Raw genomic sequence first — 21,605 nt, 5'->3', positions numbered from 1 at the left:
ATATAATGTGTGCCAACGTGAGTCATTTTCTGACAAAAGACAGCTTCCCTTTGTGCGCGCCGCCCTCTTAGAGACAGTTGTCACCTTGAATTATTTGGACAAACAATGAACATCATAGTCGATTTTGAGGAACTAGACGAGACATGTTGCGTTAGGGACGAAGAGAGAGACTGAGCTGTTCGATTTGATTTTCATGCAACAGCTTTTCTCGCTGATATGAATTATAATTTGTTGGGGTTTTTTTTCCCCCTGTGGTGGTGAAGCTTCTATTTACATGACCTGAGCTCAGAATGAGACGCCTAGGCGTACAAAAGAGAGAAAGAGTGGGGGGAGGGATGGAGATGGAGATGGAGATGAAGAGAGGAGAGGGGAGGGGGGGCTAAAAGGGGAAGTGGGCACGGGAGAGGGAGGTGAGGAGAGAAAGGTGAACAGAATAAATTGGAGACATTTATGGGTGAGATGTGAAAATGTAGCCTTGTTAGCTCCTCTGCAGCTCCTTGATGGGTCACAATTAAGACATGCAACAGTAGATACAGAAGAGTGGACACATGGCCTGATATCAGTGAGTATTTTATAAGATTCATTGAAGTCTTTGTGATTATTGTCATGCGTATGCGTATTATTGTCATACAGATTAGAGTTTATAGCCATGCTGGCAGTGTGGCTCAGGAGCTGTTGGCATGAAATTTGGTACAGCCATTCATGGTGAATCCTACTGACTTTGATTATCCCCTGGATGTTGTTGTTGTGGTTTTTATTAATCTCTACTGACGGCATCAGGGGATCTTGATAACTATCAGATAGACTGTTGCTGTATGTGTCAGACATTCATGTCCCCCTTAGGATGAATTCGATCACTTTGGTTGTCAAGGTGTCATGTAGCGCCGTCATCAGGTCAACTTTTCTAGTAGTATTTTTAACAAACAACTTGCAAAACTCATGCCTGCCCCATCAGCCTCAGTTATGGTCCACTGTGTGTTCAGTCCTATTTAGAAAAAGCTGGCACACATCTTTTGATGTGGTGGTCTCAGTCAATGTTAGCCTGCTACAATGCTAAACCGAGATGATGAATGCAGTAAACATTAGCATGTTAGCACTGTAGGTCCTTGTTGTACTCATGTTAGCTTCCAGAGGTTTAGGTCATTTTGCTCAGAGTCTGGAAATCTGGATACAGTGTCAGAGGCGGAGCACCGCTCACTTCTATGAAAGCTGCTCAGTGGTGCCAAAAAGTTTGACTTCTGGGTGCTAAATTACATGGATCTTCCACATAGCTTCCCCATCGCACATTCCATAGGAGGGGTCGACCGATATGACATCTTCAGGGCCGATACCGATAACGATTCAACTTTCCACTTTCTCTTCACTTCATTTGTTTGATCATTTTAGCTTGTCTTTGTGTTACCAATCATCAAAGTGTTGTAGGCAGGACAGTGTGGGAGGATGCTGCATCAGTTCCAAAGTAGCACTTACTTCCAAAGTAGCTTATTATATTGGCATTGGAAAATGCTGAATATTAACCAGAGGGGTATACGCCTTGTCCGTAGAGCATGTGCCCCAGAGACTTCTTCTGACTGAGCTGCTATCTTCCGCCAATTTGAATGGGAATAAAACAATTTAATGGTGAGGCATTTCTATTTTTCTTTTTTTAAAATGTGCATCACATGGCTAAAATTTGGGTTGTAAAAGTTGTGTCACGTTGGTTGTGATACACAGGGTGATACCCCAGGGTTTTTACAGGTCCTTCTTTCACAATGTAGGCTTACAGGAAAAAGGTCTTTTTGGCCAGGTGTGGATCACATTATATGTAAATACATGATTTGGCTACTAGGTGAACTTGACCGAACTGCTAGCCTGGCTGTAGTCTTTACTTTCCTAAATTACCAGGCAGTGCAAGACGTTTTTGCTCAAAATGTGCATTTTATTACAAATAAACTAAAGTATATTTCATAAGAAATGAATGCAAAAAAAAAAAGAGTAAGCAAAACACAAGTAAAAGCAACCATTACAAAAAGTGAAATCATAGGAGAGATAAAACTTTATCAGATAGAAACACACAGACACCGATCATGTACCTGAGGAAATGGAAAAGTTTTCCATTTATGATGCTGTAGGTGATTTTTATTATTTTTTGTGCTTTCCATTTCAAAATGAGATGCTTTGGCAGCTCTTCTCCTGGTATTCCCGCAACCTAAATAAAGCAAGGTGAACAGGAGAAACGAAAGAGGAACGATGAACCAGGGAGATACCGATGGAAAAAAACAACAACAACAAAAAAAACGTTAGAGTGTGACAGAAAGGGAGAGTCTGGATGGAGTAATGAAACTGAAAACTCCAGAAGAGGGGGTGGATGAGAGAGGGATGAGAGAGGGATGAGAGAGAGACGGGAGGGAGGGGTGGGTGAGCTCCGTCCCCTGATTGGCTGCCGCCTCTCGCTCGCAGCACAGTCTTGAGGCTGGCCGCGGCTCCGGAGCGCTCTCATATAAGAGAAGGCGGCGGAGGAGCTGCAACGCTGCCGGAGCTGTTAGCCATTCATACGGATCTTTCTCCGCACGAAACCCGCTGCTGATTCTGCTCCTGGAAGCGAGAATATACGTTTTGTTTTACTTTTTTTCTGCATGTACGCTTGAATAATGCTGCACTGAGTGCCCGGCGCGGACAAGGTTTCACCGCCGTGTTTTATTCACATGTAAAAAAAAGAAAAAAATAAAAAAAATAAAGGAGAAAGTCACGGCTGCTCAGAAGAGGCAGTTTGGCACATTTTTGAGAGAGGATACGAGGAGAGTTCGCACCTGGATTGCTGCTTGCTGAGGTGAGCTGTGAGGAATGTGTAGTGTTCTATGTTTCTTGTTGAGTGTTGCGTTGTGTGCGCGCCCCTGGAGACCCGCTGCTCGTCCCCCCCCCCAAAAAAAAATGCGCGCAGGTGGTGGAGAGAGCGCACTTTATATCTCCATCCAAGGGGGATCGCTTGGACATGAACAGACCGCTGACTTGATGCTTTGTCACTCCTTCCCTCAACGTGATTGCAGGTATTAAGCAGTATCCCAGCTCCAGTTTCTAGTGTGTGAATCGAGCCTCTGCTGCTGTGTGAGGGCTGGCTGTGCGCCCTTTATTGACTTTACCCACGTCTTTATCCCGCACAGTCAAAACAAACAAGGGCAGTGATACTCCAAATTGGCACCCTGTGATAAGTAGCTCTTTCTGTCTTCCCTCTCCTCCCAAGCGACCCCCTCAACTGTACCCCAAATAATGGGATTTTTGAAATGAGGGTCAATAGCGGGCTATTTTTAACCCCCACTACCTTCTGGCTAAGAGGATTCCCCCCGTCTCTCCTCTCCTCTCCTGCAAGACAGTAAAGGATCAGTGAAGTTAATCCCACATCTCTCCTGAGTAACTCCGGCTTCCTCCTCTTGGCTTTCCGTGCCACTGCTCCGTATTACAAGCATGCATTTTGGTTTCCCCCCTTTTAATGTGCTGACAAGTTCAATCCGTTTATTGGTGATTCGGCTGGTTTCCCTCTTGGCAGGACCCGCTGACAATGAGGGCGCCTCCTCTGGAAACGCGCTGAATGAGTGATTGTTGCTGTGGATTACATGGCTGCTGCTGTACTCTGGTGTTGTGTTGTGTTGTGGTGTGTTGTGGTGGCGCTCTTTGTTTGCACAGAAGCAGACAAATAGGGACATTTTGGGGAAAGTGGGAAGTTTCCTGTCATGATGCGTGGGGGTGTTTGAAGCCACAGCAGCCTGATGTGTGGGGATGTAGCTGCAGAGGAGAGGGTGTGTGTGTGTGTGTGTGTGTGTGTGTGTGTGTGTGTGTGTGTGTGTGTGTGTGTGTGTGTGTGCAGAGTCAGACTGCAGAGCTGTGGGAATGAAAAGAGGTGAGCTCTCAGCTGCAAGCTTAGCTGTGTCTAGGTCCATTGCTTAAAGGGGCGCTCTGTAGTTTTGGAGGATGAAATAATACTCATATTTATTTATTTTTTATATTAACATTACTCAGATAATTAATGTTCTCCAGGCAGGGTCCGCCACATATAAACAAAGTATGCCGGTATAAGATTGTGTTGTCCTTTAAGGTCGGTTTGTTTATTCACTTTGGTTAGTCATTGAACATGTCATGTGTCTGTCAGGGACTGATGACGCTGGGTGACAGAATCCTTTATGGAAGCTGTGAGTTTTACCACTCGGTCCAACAGCTGCGCACATCACCTCTGTCACTGCGCTGCTGGTAGTCAGCCGTCACTCTCGGTACGAGCGTGGATGTAGTCGTGAAGGGTGGGTGAGCTGCGAGAGGTTGCGCTTCGACCTCCTGCTGTTGGATGGTGCATTGCACTGAGCTGTAAGCCATCATACGGTGTAAAGTAGTATTCGTCCTTTGGTTTAATTTTGCAGCATTTCATTGAAAGAAGTGCTACCGTGGTGATAATGAATGGGCTTTAATTGATTCTTTTGTGAAGAAGAAGTCGCTTGAAAATGTTCTTGTTGGCAGCTTGAGTTAAAATTGGACTACAACACCCAGAAAGCATTAATAATCTTATTAATGTATAACTGAGAAAATGTGTTAAGCCCCTGAACGTCTGCCCCCCTCTCCTTAAACATCTTGAAATTTGGACAGCAGCCATGTTCTCTGTTTTGGCTCTTGCCACATCTTCACTGAAGGTACCTGATGTGCTGTATCACCATCCACTGATGTTGCACCTTTAAATCCAAGACTCTCATGTTCTTTTTTTTCCAGGTTTCAGCTTGAGATTGTTAGATTCTTTGGAAGATAAAGTGTTGTGGGTTAGACCAAAGTTTAGCCGCACGCTGTGAGTTTGAACCGACGGACCTGCAGGAGGGTCAGAGTGGTTAAAAAAGGTTAAAAGGTTGAGAGAGGCAGAGATTTATCAGTGGTGAGCCCTCTCGCTTTTCTGGTCTGTGCATGTTCCTGCTACTGTCGGAGTCTGTTTTCCACTCTGAAGTTGTGCTGTGTCGAGACCAGACCGTTTTTTTGGTTAATAGACATGAATCTGTGTCTTTCTCATGTTCCAGTCCCACTTTTTTTTTGCTGGCCACCCTCTATTAAGACAGGTGCTTTTTTTTTTCCTAGTTTAAAGTACCTCTGACCACACACCGGCTTCAAACAGCACCACCAGCCAGCCCTCTTTATTTAGAATACTTCCACTATTCCACTGTGGCCTCTTCGCCCCCTTGTGCAGCCACTCAGCTATCTCTCACCCTCATTTCCTCAAGCCATGGATGAGTGAGATTCCTCATGCCTTTCAGTGTTTACGGAGTAGAAGGGGGGGCGGCTGTTGATTTACTGCTGCCCTCCCTCAAAGTGTCTCACAGCATTCCCCCCGCTGCTGTAGCCTCCTTCTCTCCACCCCAATAAACCAAAAAAACCCCCAAAACACTGTGCTACTTTTTTTTTCTCCCAGGCTTTCCTTTATGTGGATACCGCTTCTCGTTGCTGCTCAGGCTGCGGAGGATGTTTTATTGCGTCACAAATCTCGCAGCTTTACTGCTTTGACCTCGGTGGCTCGGCGGTTGCAGGAAGATCTTAGAAATGTCTCGGCAGTATGGCATCGGGGAAGCGCCTGAACAGTAAACACGAGTGTCTGGCTGCTTGTGTATTTCTCCACGGGAAAGGTTTTTGTGTGTTCCGGGTGTTTTTTTTCTTCTTTACAGCCTCCGAACTGCTGATGGGCGCTCATCATGAGGGGTCGTTAACAGCGCGGGCAGGGCGGGAAGAGCCTCCGTCGGCTCTTTGATGGCTGTTTTGAGCCAAGGCTCTATCGTTCTCCCGCCCCACCCCATACCGTTTGCAGACAAAATCACCTGCGAGCTTGTGTCATTGATGGCTCTGCAGCATATACGGCGGGGTTTTACTCCTAATGTGACACTTGCCTGGAGAGGTTTGGTGCTTTTTTTAAACTGTTGCCCTTCTGTTTGAGAAGTTCCCCACAGGGCAAAGAAAGGGGAACTGTTTTGACATTTCTATAACCTTTCAGCAAATCGTGGCCTGAAACTAAAAATTCCCCTTTTCCCTTCTCCTCCACTCAACCTGTCACCTTTTAAATGTTACCGTACATGATCAGCGATACATTAATGTCAGCGTTAGTTTCATTTCTTAGTTTCCTCAGTACTATTTCCCAGTGTAAATAAGAAGGTGGGGAGACCAGCGCCTTCAGGCTGCCATCCCATGAGTCAGCTCATGAACTAGGCAAGCATATAGGAGACTCACTGTCCTGTAATAAGCAGCAGTTGAGTTTTTAGTCAATAAAAAAGATAGGTGCCCCTGAGTGAGCAGAAACCAGCAGAAATTTGAATGTCCTCTGTTTTTAAATCCAATCTAAGTCCAAACCAGACTTCTTTTCACACATTGAGGCAGATGGTGACACACACACACAACCAGCAAGACTATAATTAAAACCATCCATCCAACCTAAACACCCCCACCCCCCAGTTGAGCTGTGGCATTTTGTTTGTTTACCTTCAGCTGCCACCCAGCCAGCGGCCACGCTAAACCAACAGCAACGTGCTAAGAGTTTGCTTTTGTCGGGCCCTGGGACTCGACACGTGGCCCCTTCACCACAACTACTACTGCACAGACAGACACCTGGAAGCCAAATGTAAATCAGTGTGTCTCAGTTGTCGCTGCCTGTAAGAATCCTACACTTTGTTTTAAGGATTAGGGTGAAGGCTGCAGCTGGCATGTGTGGATCAGAGCTGATAAGAATAGACTGTCTTTGGAGGTGGTGATGGTGCTGTCCTCTTGCTGCAAAACCAAAACTCAATCAATTTCTATTTCTGTTAACACCGAAAGTGCCTTTCTTTTGTTTCTTTGATGAAATTAAGGAGAGTGCACTCAATTGCTTTTGAAAATAAATGTTTCTTAAAAAAAAATTCTTAAGAATTCAAAGAGGACAGTGTGTGACATCTGATGTCATGGTGTCCTCTACCTAAAGTTTTTTTTTTTGTTTTAGAGCCACAGTTTTTCATCTTCAAAGAAGCCCACCTGCTCCCGGCACTGTGACATTAATCCAAAGTGTGGGACAGTGATGTAACGATGCTGGAGGTTCAGTACAGCATGTTGCAAAATTAGACTTTATAAACTAAATCCGTTCATGTGATGATGCGTCTGTGTGGTAGTAGATAACAGTTGGACTTCACAGACCTGCAACAGCATCAAATGATTAATCTCGGCCCAACTGTCTGGGAATGAAATGTTGAACTTTGCATCCATCTAGAAAAGCAACCAGGCGCCAATATCACTTCTTTCACAGGTCATCACGTGATACAGATTTCTAATTTGATACAAGTGCTCTTTTTTTCTGATTTTTGAAATGGGTCCACCACACTTTTATGTCAGGTAGCACGAGGCCGGGGATGGCTGTGAGCTGCAGAAATGCTTTGGTTTACAATGAGGCTGACCAAAATGTAGATCGGTCTGGTCTGGTCGACACCCGAGCTACTTAATGAAGTTGGTATCAGCCCACTATTCCTGCCTGTGTGTAATTTATTTCTTTGTTTAGTTTATTGTAAGAAAAAGAAATAATCCTGTCCTAGCTTTAACAGCGCTTTCCCAGAGCCCCAGATGTCCTCTTGCAATTGGTTAATTTGTTAAAAAATCTAATGGGATTCAGTTGATAATGCTATGAAAGAGAGAGGAAAGCTGCAGATCCTCCCATTTGGAGAAGCTGGACCTACAAATGTTTGCTTAATTAAGTGAATCAAAAATAAATTGAAAAGGAAAAAAAATGACTTAAAACAATTAAGCCTTCAAATTGTTGATTAATTTCCTGTTGGTTCACTTACCGTTCATGCTCTGCATCCAACCAAAACAACCCCCCCCCCCCCATGGTAAGAAAAGCAAGCGTGGGATCAGGGAGTTGGTGGTTTAGATGCCAGCTGGGAAAAGTGAATGAGACACGTTCTCAGTCCTCAGTCACCTGCTGCTGTAGTGATCTTCATCTTAACCCCAGTGGTGTGTTCAGAGTGGCTTTGTGGACAGCAGATGTCTGTGGTTGTACTTGGATGTTAGACACTGTGTCTAAATGGAGTGTGTGTGTGTGGTGCCGCTAAGATAAATGCTCTCATGTTCGGTAAATACCCTCAGTGGAGTAAACACAGATTCCAAAACAGTTGACTTTTAGCAGGGCATCCCTCCTCTCCTCTCCCTCCAACACACTCGTGATCGCCTCCTGTCTCACCCTCTCTGCGGGGAGGCCACATGGTGCAGCAGATGCTCGGGCCGCTGTGCTCTGACTCCTCACACTCGCCTTTCTCATGGAAATGGCCATGGTTGTCTGGCTGAATAATAGCGATGGTCTACGTGTGCACGCGTGCATTATGGAGCAGCAGGCGTGTGAAAGGGGAAAAGGGTGCATGGTTCGCCTCGTGTGGGTGCAGGCTTCAAGTGAACGTATGAATAAAGAAGGTTTGTTATGTATCTATATGGAGCAAACAGACCTGTAAATGCTACTAAGTAGTATCTGTTAATTCTCTCAGATTTCTGTCCTTATGATTTTTTTTGTTGTTCTTCTTATGTAAGCCTCCTCTGCAAACCAGAATTACATCACAGGACAATGAAAGCCTGGATGTATTTGAACTGCTCGTGCCAGTGTGTGGGCAGGTGCAGTTTATACCTCCTGGCATCCCCGTATCCGTTCCTGGCAGCACTGCAGTGCATCAGGCCTAAAGGCTTCCTGACTCGGCATGCAGCCACCGGGCGGCATATTGTCAAGGAGGTTAGAGGGTGGGGGGGGGTGTAGAGGGTTGTGACGGTGCGTGGGGGCGGGGGTTGTTTCACCCTTTGCTGACACCCCCCTCGGTGTGTAAAGGCCCCTTGTGTTTCCCCAGCCATAAGTCTGCCTGGCATGGGACTGAGCCAAAGCGCCAGGGTCAGAGGTCAGGAGGCTGGCAGTGGAAAGTGTGTGTCTGCCTGTTGTTCTGTCTTTGTGAGGACCAGTCAGAGTTTTACACCTGAGAGGGAGGATGTTATGATGGTCCTCACATCTTTTAAAGTTGAAATGACAGATGCCTTCTCTCCAGATGAAAAGCTGAATTTACAAAATAAATAAATCTGTAAAATGCACCTTTGTTCAGTTTAATACACCCGGTAGCTGTGTCGGTATAGCCATACCAGCCCATGATGCCAGCCTGAGCTCCCAGTCCAGACCACTAGCAGCAGAAATACATTTCAGTTACATCGGAAACTATCTTGACAAACAGGATTCCGAATCCGAATGTTCCAGCTTTCCAAAAGTGCTTCTTTTGTGATCACCCCTCTCAGCTCACAAAATCAGTTTTTTTCTTTTTTTTTATACCGACAAAGCTGTGATTGTTTGGAACACATGAATCAATGAGAGGGTGTCTGACACGTTTCCAAGGCAACGTTCTGATCAAGGTTAGCATGACGCTCGCAACCTAGCACAGGACCGCACACGTGTTCCTCCGCTTGCCCTGCATTGTGATCTGTTCTGCCTCTTTGACACAAACACACACACAGAGACACACACACTCCCCCGTGCTTCATGTCATGCACACGTGGCGGCAGTGGAAGTACATTGACAATGTGATCAAATTGTGTACTTTCAGGGGAAAAAAAACATGCGTCATGAGGGCTCTGCATCTCACAAGCACATACACGTTTCTTTGGTGTACTTTCATTTTGACATCTGTGTGTTAAGACACATACACACAACTTCCCTTTTGTAAGCTTTACAGGTCATTAGATAACAGCTCGTCATGAGTCATCAGTGCTTTTGAATGAATGAAGATTTAATAAAAATGACCAGATGTGAGTTCTGTTCTCACAGAATTTGGTTATTTTCATTGCCTTTGTAAGCATACACTGCATTAGCCTGCATGTTTGGCTTTAACTCGGAGGTGGTCCTGTAGAGCAAGGCACCATAATTGTTAGGGTTATGGGTTCAATTCCCTGTGAAGCTCCATGGGGTAAAAGCATATGTGAGGCGTCTTTTCTGGGTTTTCATTGTGATTCAGATGACTCACGAACCTCCCGCCTTCCTCGACCACACTTTGCTCTTCAGCTCTCTCACTCGACCATTTGTCCATCAAAATAAACTAAACCCAAACCGAGAGAGCTTAAAATGGACAGCAGGGATCCAGAGGAGGAAGGGTGTCGACCGCGTCCAAACCATTTCCCAAACAAAACCTCGGCCGTCTGCGCTTGTGTCTGAGAGCTATTTTGGATTAGTTTGGCCATCCTGCATCAGCGTCTGTGGTGTAATATCTATCGCAGGAGAAGTTAGGAGCCCCGGCTGACGGTTCCTGTGTTTTGTCTTCCTTTTCTTTGCAGGACAACATGCCTCAGACACCACCCTTCACGGGGCAGCTGAACACCAGCGGCTACAACAAGAACCTGTACCAGACCAAGGAGGAGGGCTACCCGGGCCTCTTTTATCATGACAACAACCTGGTGTCTGGGTCCCTGGAGGCCCTTATTCATCACTTGCTCCCAACTGTTGACTATTATCCAGATGTGAGCGTTGGTTCTTTTACATTTTGCTTTTTTTTAAACTTGTATCATCCCTGGTGGTTTTGTTCCCCTTGGCTTTAAATCCCATTTTCAAACTTAAATGAGCAGCATGTCACCTTTATCCCTTTTCTCTCTCACAGAGGACGTACATCTTCACCTTCCTGCTCAGCTCCCGCCTCTTCATCCACCCATACGAGCTCATGTCGAAGGTGTGCCACCTGTGCATGGAGCAACAGCGACTCGGCGATCCCCAGGCTGATAAGGTATGCGTGACAAACAATCCTGTCCTAGCTCGATCTGATTTTTGGCGGCGGAGTATTGGGTTTCAATATCGTTCATTGCATTTTTTTTTTTAGCTGAGAGTCAGGAAGATTGCTCCCAAGATCGTGCAGCTGCTGACAGAGTGGACGGAAACCTTCCCCTATGACTTTAGAGACGAGAGGATGATGCGGAGCCTGAAGGAGCTGACCCACCGGCTGGCCAGTGGAGACGAGGTGAGTCCTCTCTCTTTTTCCTTTAAAAAAAAAAAAAAAAGGGACTCGTGCTGAATCAGTTAAGTGAAATCAGATTAACATGTTTAGCTCAGGTGTTATCACAAGCGGCGGAGTGCTGTTTTGTGGACCGCACATGCAGCGGAGCTACAGGCACAGGCCGATTTTTTTTGCTGATAGCAGTGGAGGGAGGTGGAGGGGGTATCTCTGGCAACAAAGCACTTTTTGAGGCCGGCTGAGTTGAGAGAAAAGCCCCATTGTTCGTGGGCTAGGTGGCTGTTTTTGTGGTCTCTGTGGCGCTCCTTCCTAGGCAGCATATGAATTGTTCCCCTGCCACAGCGCTGAATGTCACTGGCTTAGCGCATCATTAGCTGTTCGGCTGAAAGATTTTTTTTTTCTAGGGTCGAACTGTGTTTGTCCCGCAACCTCTGTCATCTCTGTCACATATGCAGACCCTCCGCCGTTTGACGTTTAGATATAGAAAGGTCTTTTTGAAAAGCGATGACTCAGTTAGTATGACAGTGACATGTTGAACTCATAGAATATCTGTGAGCAACTACCTGTTCAAAATGTAAGTAAATCGGCACATTTGTTTGATTTTTAGAAAGGTAGATGAGAAGATCAACATCACCAGTCTTTATACAAGCTAAGCTAATCGCCTCCTGTCTTATAGCACAGATACAACAGTGGTATCAATCTTATTATCTAATTCTCACAATTTCCCCAAATGTCAATTTCTTTAAATTCTCCACACTTTTTTGTGTAGTCTGAAGAATGAAAACGAGTTTTATGTTGCCTTTTTGGCCCAGCCTGTCCTTAAAGGGGGATTTGATTTCAAAGAACACTGGCATGTTAAATTAAGAGAAAGTAAGGAAGAAGAACCTTCTCATTGAACTTTTGCTCAGTCGTTCTTGTGGGACTTTTCAAACGTTTACTCTTTTCCTCCTCCAATTGGATTAGAGTGGGTAAATGTCAAATGTTCTTTTTCTCTCCACATCAATAGTGGTAACATTTCCACTTCAGTTTTCTTCAGTCTGAACAAATAATTGAGTTAGTCATCATGAATCAGGGTTCTTTCAGTGCATGTCCTAATGGATTCACATGCTTGGGAATGAGTTAAAATGTCTGTATAAATGTGTGTTTTTTTGGGTGGGGTGGGGGGGGTTTGGTGTTGACGATAAGGCAGCAGGGTCTTGATTGGACCAATTAGTTATGGAGGACGCAAACACCCATCTGTCCAGATAGAAGACACCCCTGTCGCCGCTCACGACAAGGGAAACCCAGCCCACCCACCCCCAGTGTTTTCAGTGCAGCTTTCACATGACTCATCAATAGTACAAGCACGAGTATTGATCCGGATCTGATCTTTCAGTCAATACGGTTCTCACATGACACATTTGCAGCTCCCCAAATCTGTTGTCCTTGTGTCACCCCGGGGACATGAAATAGATCTTAACTGGCCATCAGTGAAAAGAAACACTCTCAGTGTGTTGATGGTCACACAGACATCTTTTGATTTAACAGCAGATTGGCTGCAGTTGATATTAATGACGCCACTCTAGCGATATTTTTGATGGTTACCATTCTGGCCTGGAGGAAACAGAAAGTCTTATAGTGCAGGATTCCCTGGTACTTTCCCCCGAGGGGAGTATAGTATATATTTTTTTTCCAGGCACCGACCCAAGAAGTCATTAGTTCCTCTGCTTGTTCATTCAGGTTTATTTTTTTTTCTTGTCTCACATGTGTTTATGGTCTAACCCTCTCTTTCAGAGGTGATATAGAAAGTGATACAGCAGCTATGCAACGGCTGAGCTGGAAAGTTGATCTCAGGGACAGATTGCGAAATAAATTTAACCTTCACTTTCAATTTCTGTGTGACTGCTCGAGTTTCTTCATTGCTGGATTATTTTGGTAAAGTCACAGCGTCCTCAGACCTCAACAATTGGTTTGATAATGTTAGCAAAATGATGGCTTCTCAAAAATACCACCAGTTCTCCTTAAAATCATGGACTGACTTACCCTGTGATAACAGAATGAACAGGAAAAACTCTTTTGGTGAATACACAAAGGCTACAAACACTCGATCATTCACTGTGTTGACAAAGCAACCTTTAGCAGTACTTGAACACCCTGCAGATGTGTTGTGATATGTTAGCTGTTCTCATGATTAGCACAGCGTGACCACGGATGTTTTTTTTTCAAATGAACGGTTCTTGGAAGAGCTTCGGTGCCTCGGTTTACAAAATTGCCACGAGCAAATCTTTAGGAAGTAAAGTTGTTATATTGTTTATTCATGTGTAGATGACAACACGTGATAATAAAACATGATTCCTCGCTCCAGGTCGTACAAGCGCCACGAGACGCTTCTTAGAAGAAGTCCAGCTGTTAAAGTACAAGTAGGCAGTCCTGTTGTGATGACAGCAGCAGGGGTTTGATCAAAACCAATTTGCATTCATGTTTCTCACAGATTCTCCAAATCATGTTTTGAAAACAAAACACAAGTGTCTAACCATAAGCAGCACTCGAGTATGGAGTAAGATGCTGGTTCTGCAGCGCATCGACCACGCCGCTCTGGGAAAAGGGTTTGAGTCCAAAATAGATGCCCTGAACATCTGGTCAACGTCGTGTCCAGACCACACTCCAGAATATTCCAGGACCTTGATCTCTCTAGTAAGACTGTCATTATGGATGTGGTGGGATATATAGGGAAGCAGCAGCCGAGGAGGAAAACAAGTGCTGTGATCTTGATCTGACCTCACTTGGCGGTACCGAGTTCTTGCTTTCCCTCAAAATGTGCAGTTTTAATTTTGATCTAAGCTCTTTTTTGGATTTATTATGACAAGTTGGGTTGATTTAACAGATCCCACATTTATCCAGTTCAGATGTCTGGTACACTTGATGTAAGACAGACTTTGGGGCAAACATTGCTGTTTTTTAACCCATATGGTGCATGCATAGTACCCTTTGATGACAGGTGCCCCTGCACTGTGTGTTTTTAGTTGCTCAGGGAAGTTCAGATTCTACCTCTTAGTCACTCACAATGGCAGTAAAGGAAATATTGGCCCTAACCCTAACCCTGACTCTGACCCTAACCTTTACTGTCCCAGATTGGTGCCTATAACTGCCTTCATCACATTCTGTGGGTTTATGCTGTGTGGCCTAACAAAATCCTTACCATCAGAGTTCAGTGCCTAAAACCTAACCCTCGGGGTTTGGTAACCTTTTAAGTTTTTCACCAATAACCATTTCTAGGGCACTGTATGACCTGTATATCAACTACTTTACACTTTTACCAGTCTGTGCTGGTCACTGAACTGCTAAGTCGTGGGGACCATCAGGACCCAGAGGTAACAAAGGGAAGCAAAGATTTTGATGTTGGTATGTCCACTTTTAGTAAAATGGAAGATTTACTTGCTCTTGCAAATAGAAGATAAGGATAAAATGCAACTTAACTGGTGGAAATGTGTCTTTAACTCACCAAGATCCAAGACGTGGGGAGAACAACTGGCAGCATTAAAAGAACAGGGCACTGTGATATGTAAACCCAAGGAATACAAACAAGAGATAAAAAAGAAATGCTTAAGATTTGAGATTTTAGACATAAACTCAATGAATTGTTCCAGAACTATTAGCAATGAATGCTAAATGCTAGCAGACCCTATTTAGGCGGTTTGGAGTTATTTCAGGCCCGTCGTGACTTGGCATCATTCATGTGTTTGTACCTAAAATAATCCTACACAATGCACCTTTTACTATCAGTCCATTAGTGCTGCTTGGCCAACCTGCTAAAAACAGTCCGCTCTTTTTGTTTGGGTCAGGTGGTGCGCCACAGGAAGTGACGCCACTCAGCCAAGAAAAACAGGACCTCTGGTGATATGATGGCACGAACTGACCATGAGCTCTGTCGTGGTGACTTGTACTGAGCAGCCGTCTGCCACCTCGGGATCACTGCCAGGGTCCATAGTGTAGGGAACAGCGTGCCCCTGCTAGGCCCCCTCATTCGTAACGCCAATAGTTTGATGAGCAAATGTGAGACCCTCTGCTTTGAAATGTCAGGCGTGCTGTTGTCTCCAAGATCTGTGACTATATTTATCCGACCCTGGCCTGTCCTCTGTTTGTAGTGGGGACAGAAGCTCGGGCAGATGGCGGACTTTGAAGTGGCAACTGGAGCGATTTTCACTGGTGGCGTGTCTCACTGGTGTCCAACTGTGCAGGACTGTGGTCAAGCATTGGCTGAGTGTATACAGTGTTTACACTGATACAATACAGCATGATGGCGTGATGTTTCATGTAGTGCCACATGATGACTTTAAAATATTTGTCCATGTTTTTTGGCGCAGTCCTTCAGTAGTAAAAACAGAAAGTCATCACGTTTGACAGGCTGGAACTATAGACTGTTTGCTCTTTTTGCTCCGTTATTAACATGAGATTGAAACATTTATTTGTTTTTTCTGGCTGCAAAAAGTAAGAATATAAGTTAAAAACATTAAAAAATGTACAAAAATTATCAACTGATTGTGAAGAAATTGCTTTTTTGACTCTAGCTCCTATGCTCGAGGTGTAAACACCAACGATCCCCTGTCAGTCCAGCTAGCTGCACGGCTAACTGAGCTAACAAACTAACAGTAGCTACGGTCATGGTAAGCAATAGACAGCTGTTGATGGTTCACACAAATTCTCCATACTGCAGAAGCAGACATTTTCCATTAAACTCTCTCAGATCTCTGGTCCGTTACGACTCTCACTCCTATCTGAACCTCATTTTTTATCTCCAGCTTCATTTTTCTTCTCCCTGCCCTACGCTCTTGCAATCACCCCCTCGCCAAAAGCTGCAATATCCACAGCGCCACAGTTGATCGGCTGACATGCGAATGTGTCTGTTCTTGTGCCATCACACCTATCACAGCCACATCACCCACAGACAGATCCATTAGTCACGCCCTGGGAAGTGAATTTCAGAACGGGTCCCGCCTTGACTGTTTCCAGCAGAGTGATGAGAGTCCGCTCGTTTTTCCCTAAAGTGCCTGACATGCACCGCAACGACTCTGCACATTTGATTGCTGTCTAGGCCTTCACGTTTATCATAAGGCTAGCTGTACTTCTTCCCACCCTGTTGAACTGGAGTCTTGTTTGTGGAACCCAGATTCTGCAGGCTGAATTGGCAGAAAGCTCAGGGAGGAGGGATGTGGTCCTGAGAAAAGGGGCCTTGTCACCCTAGACTCTGTTGGGCAGCTCATACTGTGGTATGGAAAGAGGCCACGAACAGGATCCCGGACTTTCACACAATAACACACAGTCTCCTTCTTATACACAAAATCAAACACACATGTCCTTTCCTCCGCAGACCCTCTTACACAACTTTTGTGCGAAACTGTGTCAGTGAGGGAACGATTATCTAACAGTGGCCTGTTTTGACTCTAGGGGAGGCTTCAAAACAGGACGACCTCTCGACCTCTGGGGCCAGGGAGCCAAGAGTCTCCCTCCTCTGCCTCTGTTGAGCTGAGAGGCCTTAATGAGCCTGGCAGGAAGAGGTTTGCATAACACTGCAAGCAACCTTCCTCCCAGTGCATGACCAAAAGGATGCTTTTGTGCAAAATAAATCCTAGAGGCATCACTTTTTGAGGGTCGTTCTGTGGTTAGGGCTGAGAGCTGGCATCAGTTTGCAGTCAGTTCTGCTGACATGTAGTCGACATGTGCGTTGTAAATTCCATTGAGGTTGTTATCACTCTCCAGTTAGGGTTTAACCCAAAATGCATACAGCTGAGCTAAACAAAGTGGCTTGCACGCATGCTACTGAATGACACCCTCGGCTCTCTTGTTATTGTTATCTCTGTTATAGCGTTTCTCCTGCTCTCAGTCACGAATCCTAATGGAAAAGTGATGTAACCGTGTCTAATAGCAGTGTCTCTGTCGCATTTCAAACCTCGACAGAGCTGCAGAACTGGAAAACAGAGCGTTAGCTTACGGTAAAGTGTTGGGGGTTATCTTGGGTCCTCGGTGGTCTAAAGAGAAAAGAAAATAACATTTATGTGCTGGATCTTTGTTGAAATATCATCGACCCTTTCTGAAGGTGTTCATTCAAGAATACGCTGGATTCCCAAGCACTTGCAGAATAAAATAAAACCCTTTTATAGCTCCTGAACATTGAGTTCTGACTAACTGATTCTCTTCTTTTCCCGTTTTCTGTCCCTCTCCATCAACGCATCAGGTTTACAGGAAGGCGGTCAGCCAGATGAGTCAGGGCCTGATCAGGAGGTTGACGGTGCTCAGCCAGTACGAGGAGGCACTGGTCAAGATCAACGCCACGGCAGCCGAGCGACTGACGGCTCTTAAGGCGAAGCCCCAGGCATCCATCCAGAGGGACATGCTGTCCATCTGCAACGACCCATTTACTGTCGCCCAACAGCTCACACACATAGAACTGGTGAGAGCAGTTTTATTAGATTTATGATTTTTCATTTCTTTTGAGTCAAGGACAATGGCAATTGCTCTACTGAAATCTGTGATTGGGCCCCACTTGGCCCAGAGGGCAAATTTTCATCAGTCTTATCTTTGGAAATCCGTTAAAATCATTACATCGCATCAATCATTTGTTGTGACATGTCAAACCAAATTAAGATGTAAATATTATCCTCCAAAGAACAATCAGACATTCTGACCTACAGGCATACTGGCTCATGAGCCAAAGAAAACATGCCTGTGAGAGAGGGGGGAGCTGACACATATGATGGATTAGAAATCACTGCGGTGGTCGGGGTGAAGCGAACGCCACACATTCGACCTACCACAGCATTGATTTTAAACAGCAGTGTTTGACCACAGCTTTATATTCACTTCATGGCAGTTTCCCATTTAAAATAATGAATCCATCTGAAAACTAGAGGTCGATCAAGGGTTTCCTCAAAGATCCTCAAGATGAACTTAAATTCTCATGTTTATATGCTCGTCATAACAAGGACACATTGGATTAGAGATGCCATGATATATCCGACAGTGTTTCCCTCGCTGGGTGTTCACTTGGGCTCCTACTGATTCTTCGATTCTTATTTTAAGTGTGATGCAACCTCTTGCAGCACTTTCTTCAACAATCACCGAACTAAAGACAAAAACAAGTAGCTGATTTTCTCCTTTGCTTTCTTTTCAGGAGAGACTGAGTTACATCGGTCCTGAAGAATTCGTCCAGGCTTTCGTCCGGAAAGACCCTCTGGACAACGATAAGGTAACGTCTGCATTCCTTTAGTAAGAATAAACTGACAGATGATAGAAGTATATACAGCGGTTATGCAACATTTTTTTTGGCTTAGAACCCTGCGTGCAGAGGTGATCCGTCTCTGTGTGGTGTGGGTTACGTGTGGGACGACCTAGTTTCCCTTCCAGACGGATGTTTGAGTTTACACAACACAGAGACTGGCCGCCGCACAGGTCAGAGGGAGGGCAGGTGATTTCTGGACTGCAGCAGCAGACTAAATATCTGCCCGTCACACACACGTTCAGAGGCACACACTCAGACACACCTCACCGACAATTTCCTCAAATCATCCCGATGTCTGGATTGGATGGGCATGCATGCACCTCATCTCCTAGCAACCGCTGCTGCCAAGGGTTTGTTTTGGGAAGGGGTGAGTGAGTGTGAGTTTGTGAGCGTGTGTGTGTGAGTTGATGTGTCTGACGATGGTTTCTCTTGTCTGGCGTTCGGCTGCTAGGCAACAGCCCCCTTTTTGGAGGCGCGGTGACATGGGGGTTAAGGCTGCCTTTGTTCCTCGGGCTAGCCTGCCTCGTACCCCCAACGAGCCACTTTGAAAAGACGGGAGTAACTCTGTGTGTATGTGTGTGTGTGTGTGAGTGAGCGAGTGTGAGTGTGCGTCTGCATGTTAAAATGCGACGTGGCCAGCGGCGGGAAATACTACATGGGGCAGAGTGGCGTAAGGCCAAAGGAATGCGCGGAATTAGATCAAGAGGAATCCACACAAAGGACCAGCATGCATAATGTGAATAAGATTGGCCACCATTGTGCTTATGGAGGCAGAGTGAAGTTGAGCGTGATACACAGGTTCACTCAGCCCCGAGTTTATTTTATATGCCCAGTGATGCCTTGACTGTGAAAAAAAAAGAGAGAGAGGAGAATAAGCAAATATCAGCTTTATTTTTCCAGTTCAGCACTATTTTTTTCTGCTTTGCAATTAGCGTAAATGCTAATTGAAAGTCTGTTGTTGGTGTTGCAGAGCTGCTTCAGTGATCACAAGAAGGCCAGCAACCTGGAAGCTTACGTCGAATGGTTCAACAGACTCAGTTATCTGGTGGCTACAGAAATCTGCATGGTGAGTAATGAATGTGAAGTTCAGTCTTCGAAAGAAAAGGGAAATTGGGGTTCAACCGCTTGTTACCTTCAGCAAGGTGACAGATCAACAAATGCTTGATTTCCCCAAAGATATTCAATTTGAATGGTTAAAAACAACATTCAAGAAGCCCTGAACAACAAATACTCGGCATGTGTTGCTCGATAAATCGCTTGAATGATTAATTGATTAGCCAAATTGTTGTTGATTAACTCGCAATCAACTACTCATTTCAGTACCTGAGTCTGTCTGCTGCTTAACACAGCAGGAGGCAAATTCTGCTTCACCAGCACATGCATGAAATGAGTGCCAAAAAGGATTTGTCACCTTGGTGATGCATTCAAATTGCCTGTTTTGAACTGTATTCAAGATACATTCGCAATTTTACGATGATGTAAAATAGAGAAAAGGCTGGATTGGAGAAGCTGGAATCAATACACGTTTTCCCAATTGTGCGACAATAGGCCCAGTATTGTTGGTTTACTCGTGTTCTGGAAAGTTAAGTGTTGGTTCAGCGATCTCCAGGATCACCCGAATAAACCAAAATCTGCTTTATGTCACCAAATCCCACAAAATGTCCTTTTAAAGTACAAGCAGACCATAAAACACTCCCAAGTAAACATCCTGATTCCTGACAAACTCAATGAACAGACAGTCCTGAGGGCTAATGCTGACTTTTAATGTTCTCCCCTCTGTTAACAGCCTGTGAAGAAGAAGCACCGAGCTCGGGTCATCGAGTTCTTCATCGACGTGGCACGCGAATGCTTCAACATAGGCAACTTTAACTCCCTCATGGCCATCATATGTGAGTTGATGTTCGTTTTTCTTCCCTCCGAGATATTTATTTACTTTTTGGGGGAAACCTAGCCACTGAAAGTTTATCAGGATGTTATTCATTCATATGTGAGTGGTTTAAGATGATGTTTAGTGGAATAGAAATGATTTGCACCAGTGAGTATCACATTTTATTAAATTTTTTGTCATTTTCATTTGGACTGTACACTTGTTCCATCGTCTGCGTTCCCGCACTGAGCCTTTTCTTTCAGCCGTCAGTAAATCTGATCAGCGTGGTTAATGCAATTTGTTGTTCAGTGAGTATTTCGTGCAGTGATGTAATCTTCCCCCTGCAGCGGTAACCTCCTCTCATCACTTCGTCCCGGTTCATTTCCAAGTTGTGTAATTTGCTTGATATCGGTGAGACTCATCAGCGGGTGGAGTGCAGAAGCAGTTCATGCAGATAATTGTCTCGAAAGAATTGAATCAGGTGGAGGGAAACTCAAGTTTTTCTCTGGTTTACTGGCGCTGAAATCTGACTGCCCCTATGATCAGAAGTGACCAAAAGCTTGACTTAACAGTTTATTACTCGAGTTGGACCCAAGCGTGCAGAGCCAAATCCAGCTGCAAAATGTCATTGTATTGTCAGAAGACCAGCGGCAGCAGTGCTTCGAAGCTTAGAGGAGTAGACTTACAGCTGAAAGGTTGCTCGTTCAATCTAAAAAAAGAGGTTCCTCCCTCTTAGCCACTTAACCTCAAACTGCTCCAGTGGAGCTGCTCCGTGGGCAGCAGATTAGACTCTGGTTGTGCTGAGCAGCCTCGAGGTGTCAGTGTGTGTAAATGTGTTCTTTTAAAAGATGACGTTGGTCTAAGCAAAGTGACCCAGGCCACGTAAGGTAAATAAAGCCACACTTAGAGCCCTAAAGTACCTCACAGTGTTTAGAGACCTCAGTGGAGGTCCAGCCGATGGACTCCAGGTATTGTTCAGAGGAGAAGGCATCTGGTCATCCTCACAGGCCCGAGGGGTGGAAGATGTGTGTGTCCAGAGCAGACAGGGGAGGAGGAGGGTGGGGGGTGAGGGGGGGGGCAGCTGGAAGAGCTCGCAGAACAAACCATCCAGGCAGATGGTCAGCACTGACCAGAGAGAGTGTGAGGAGGAGGGAGGAGAGAGGAGGGGGGAGGCGGAGAGCAGAGCAGAGTGAGAGGATATCGGAGTGCCAGCTGTTCTCTGTCTTTCCCCGCGGAGAGAAGAGAGAGATAGAACGCCACGGGCAAATCCCTCCTCCACCAGGGAACCAACAGGGTGAGACAGTGTGTTAGTGAGGTAATTAAAGGGTTTGTTCACCCGATTAAGAAAAGCAAATTTTCTTATTCGCTTTAACTGCAGATATTTAGGTTTTTTTGTTTCAAGGTTTTGAGACATCTTTTGTCTGAGATTCCCTAGACTCTGCTGGCCTGATGATTTATGCCCAATATAATAGATGATGGAATCCAGGATTTAGACATTAACCCCTGTATTCATAAA

At 45.2% G+C, this 21,605-nt stretch overlaps 1 protein-coding gene across 4 annotated transcripts in view; it reads left to right on the top strand.

Annotated features, from left to right (window-relative positions):
* The window catches only part of rasgef1ba (RasGEF domain family, member 1Ba), a 109,271-nt gene that overhangs the window by 76,816 nt on the left and 10,850 nt on the right, over positions 1 to 21,605 (top strand). For 3 of the 4 annotated variants that reach the window (XM_037097049.1, XM_037097052.1, XM_037097051.1), the window contains 7 exons: positions 10,300 to 10,482; positions 10,620 to 10,742; positions 10,836 to 10,973; positions 17,179 to 17,394; positions 18,115 to 18,189; positions 19,193 to 19,288; positions 20,009 to 20,111. In XM_037097049.1, coding sequence (XP_036952944.1) covers positions 10,300 to 10,482; positions 10,620 to 10,742; positions 10,836 to 10,973; positions 17,179 to 17,394; positions 18,115 to 18,189; positions 19,193 to 19,288; positions 20,009 to 20,111 — 934 coding nt within the window. Of the gene's footprint in view, positions 1 to 2,455; positions 2,810 to 10,299; positions 10,483 to 10,619; positions 10,743 to 10,835; positions 10,974 to 17,178; positions 17,395 to 18,114; positions 18,190 to 19,192; positions 19,289 to 20,008; positions 20,112 to 21,605 lie in introns of those variants that run through there. The other variant, XM_037097050.1, reaches the window with a different exon arrangement.

This window comes from Acanthopagrus latus, chromosome 5 (assembly GCF_904848185.1).
Source record: "Acanthopagrus latus isolate v.2019 chromosome 5, fAcaLat1.1, whole genome shotgun sequence".
NCBI classification, from domain to species: Eukaryota; Metazoa; Chordata; class Actinopteri; order Spariformes; family Sparidae; genus Acanthopagrus; species Acanthopagrus latus.
Note: the sequence above shows the minus strand (reverse complement) of the source record. Positions and strands in the feature narration are given on the sequence as shown.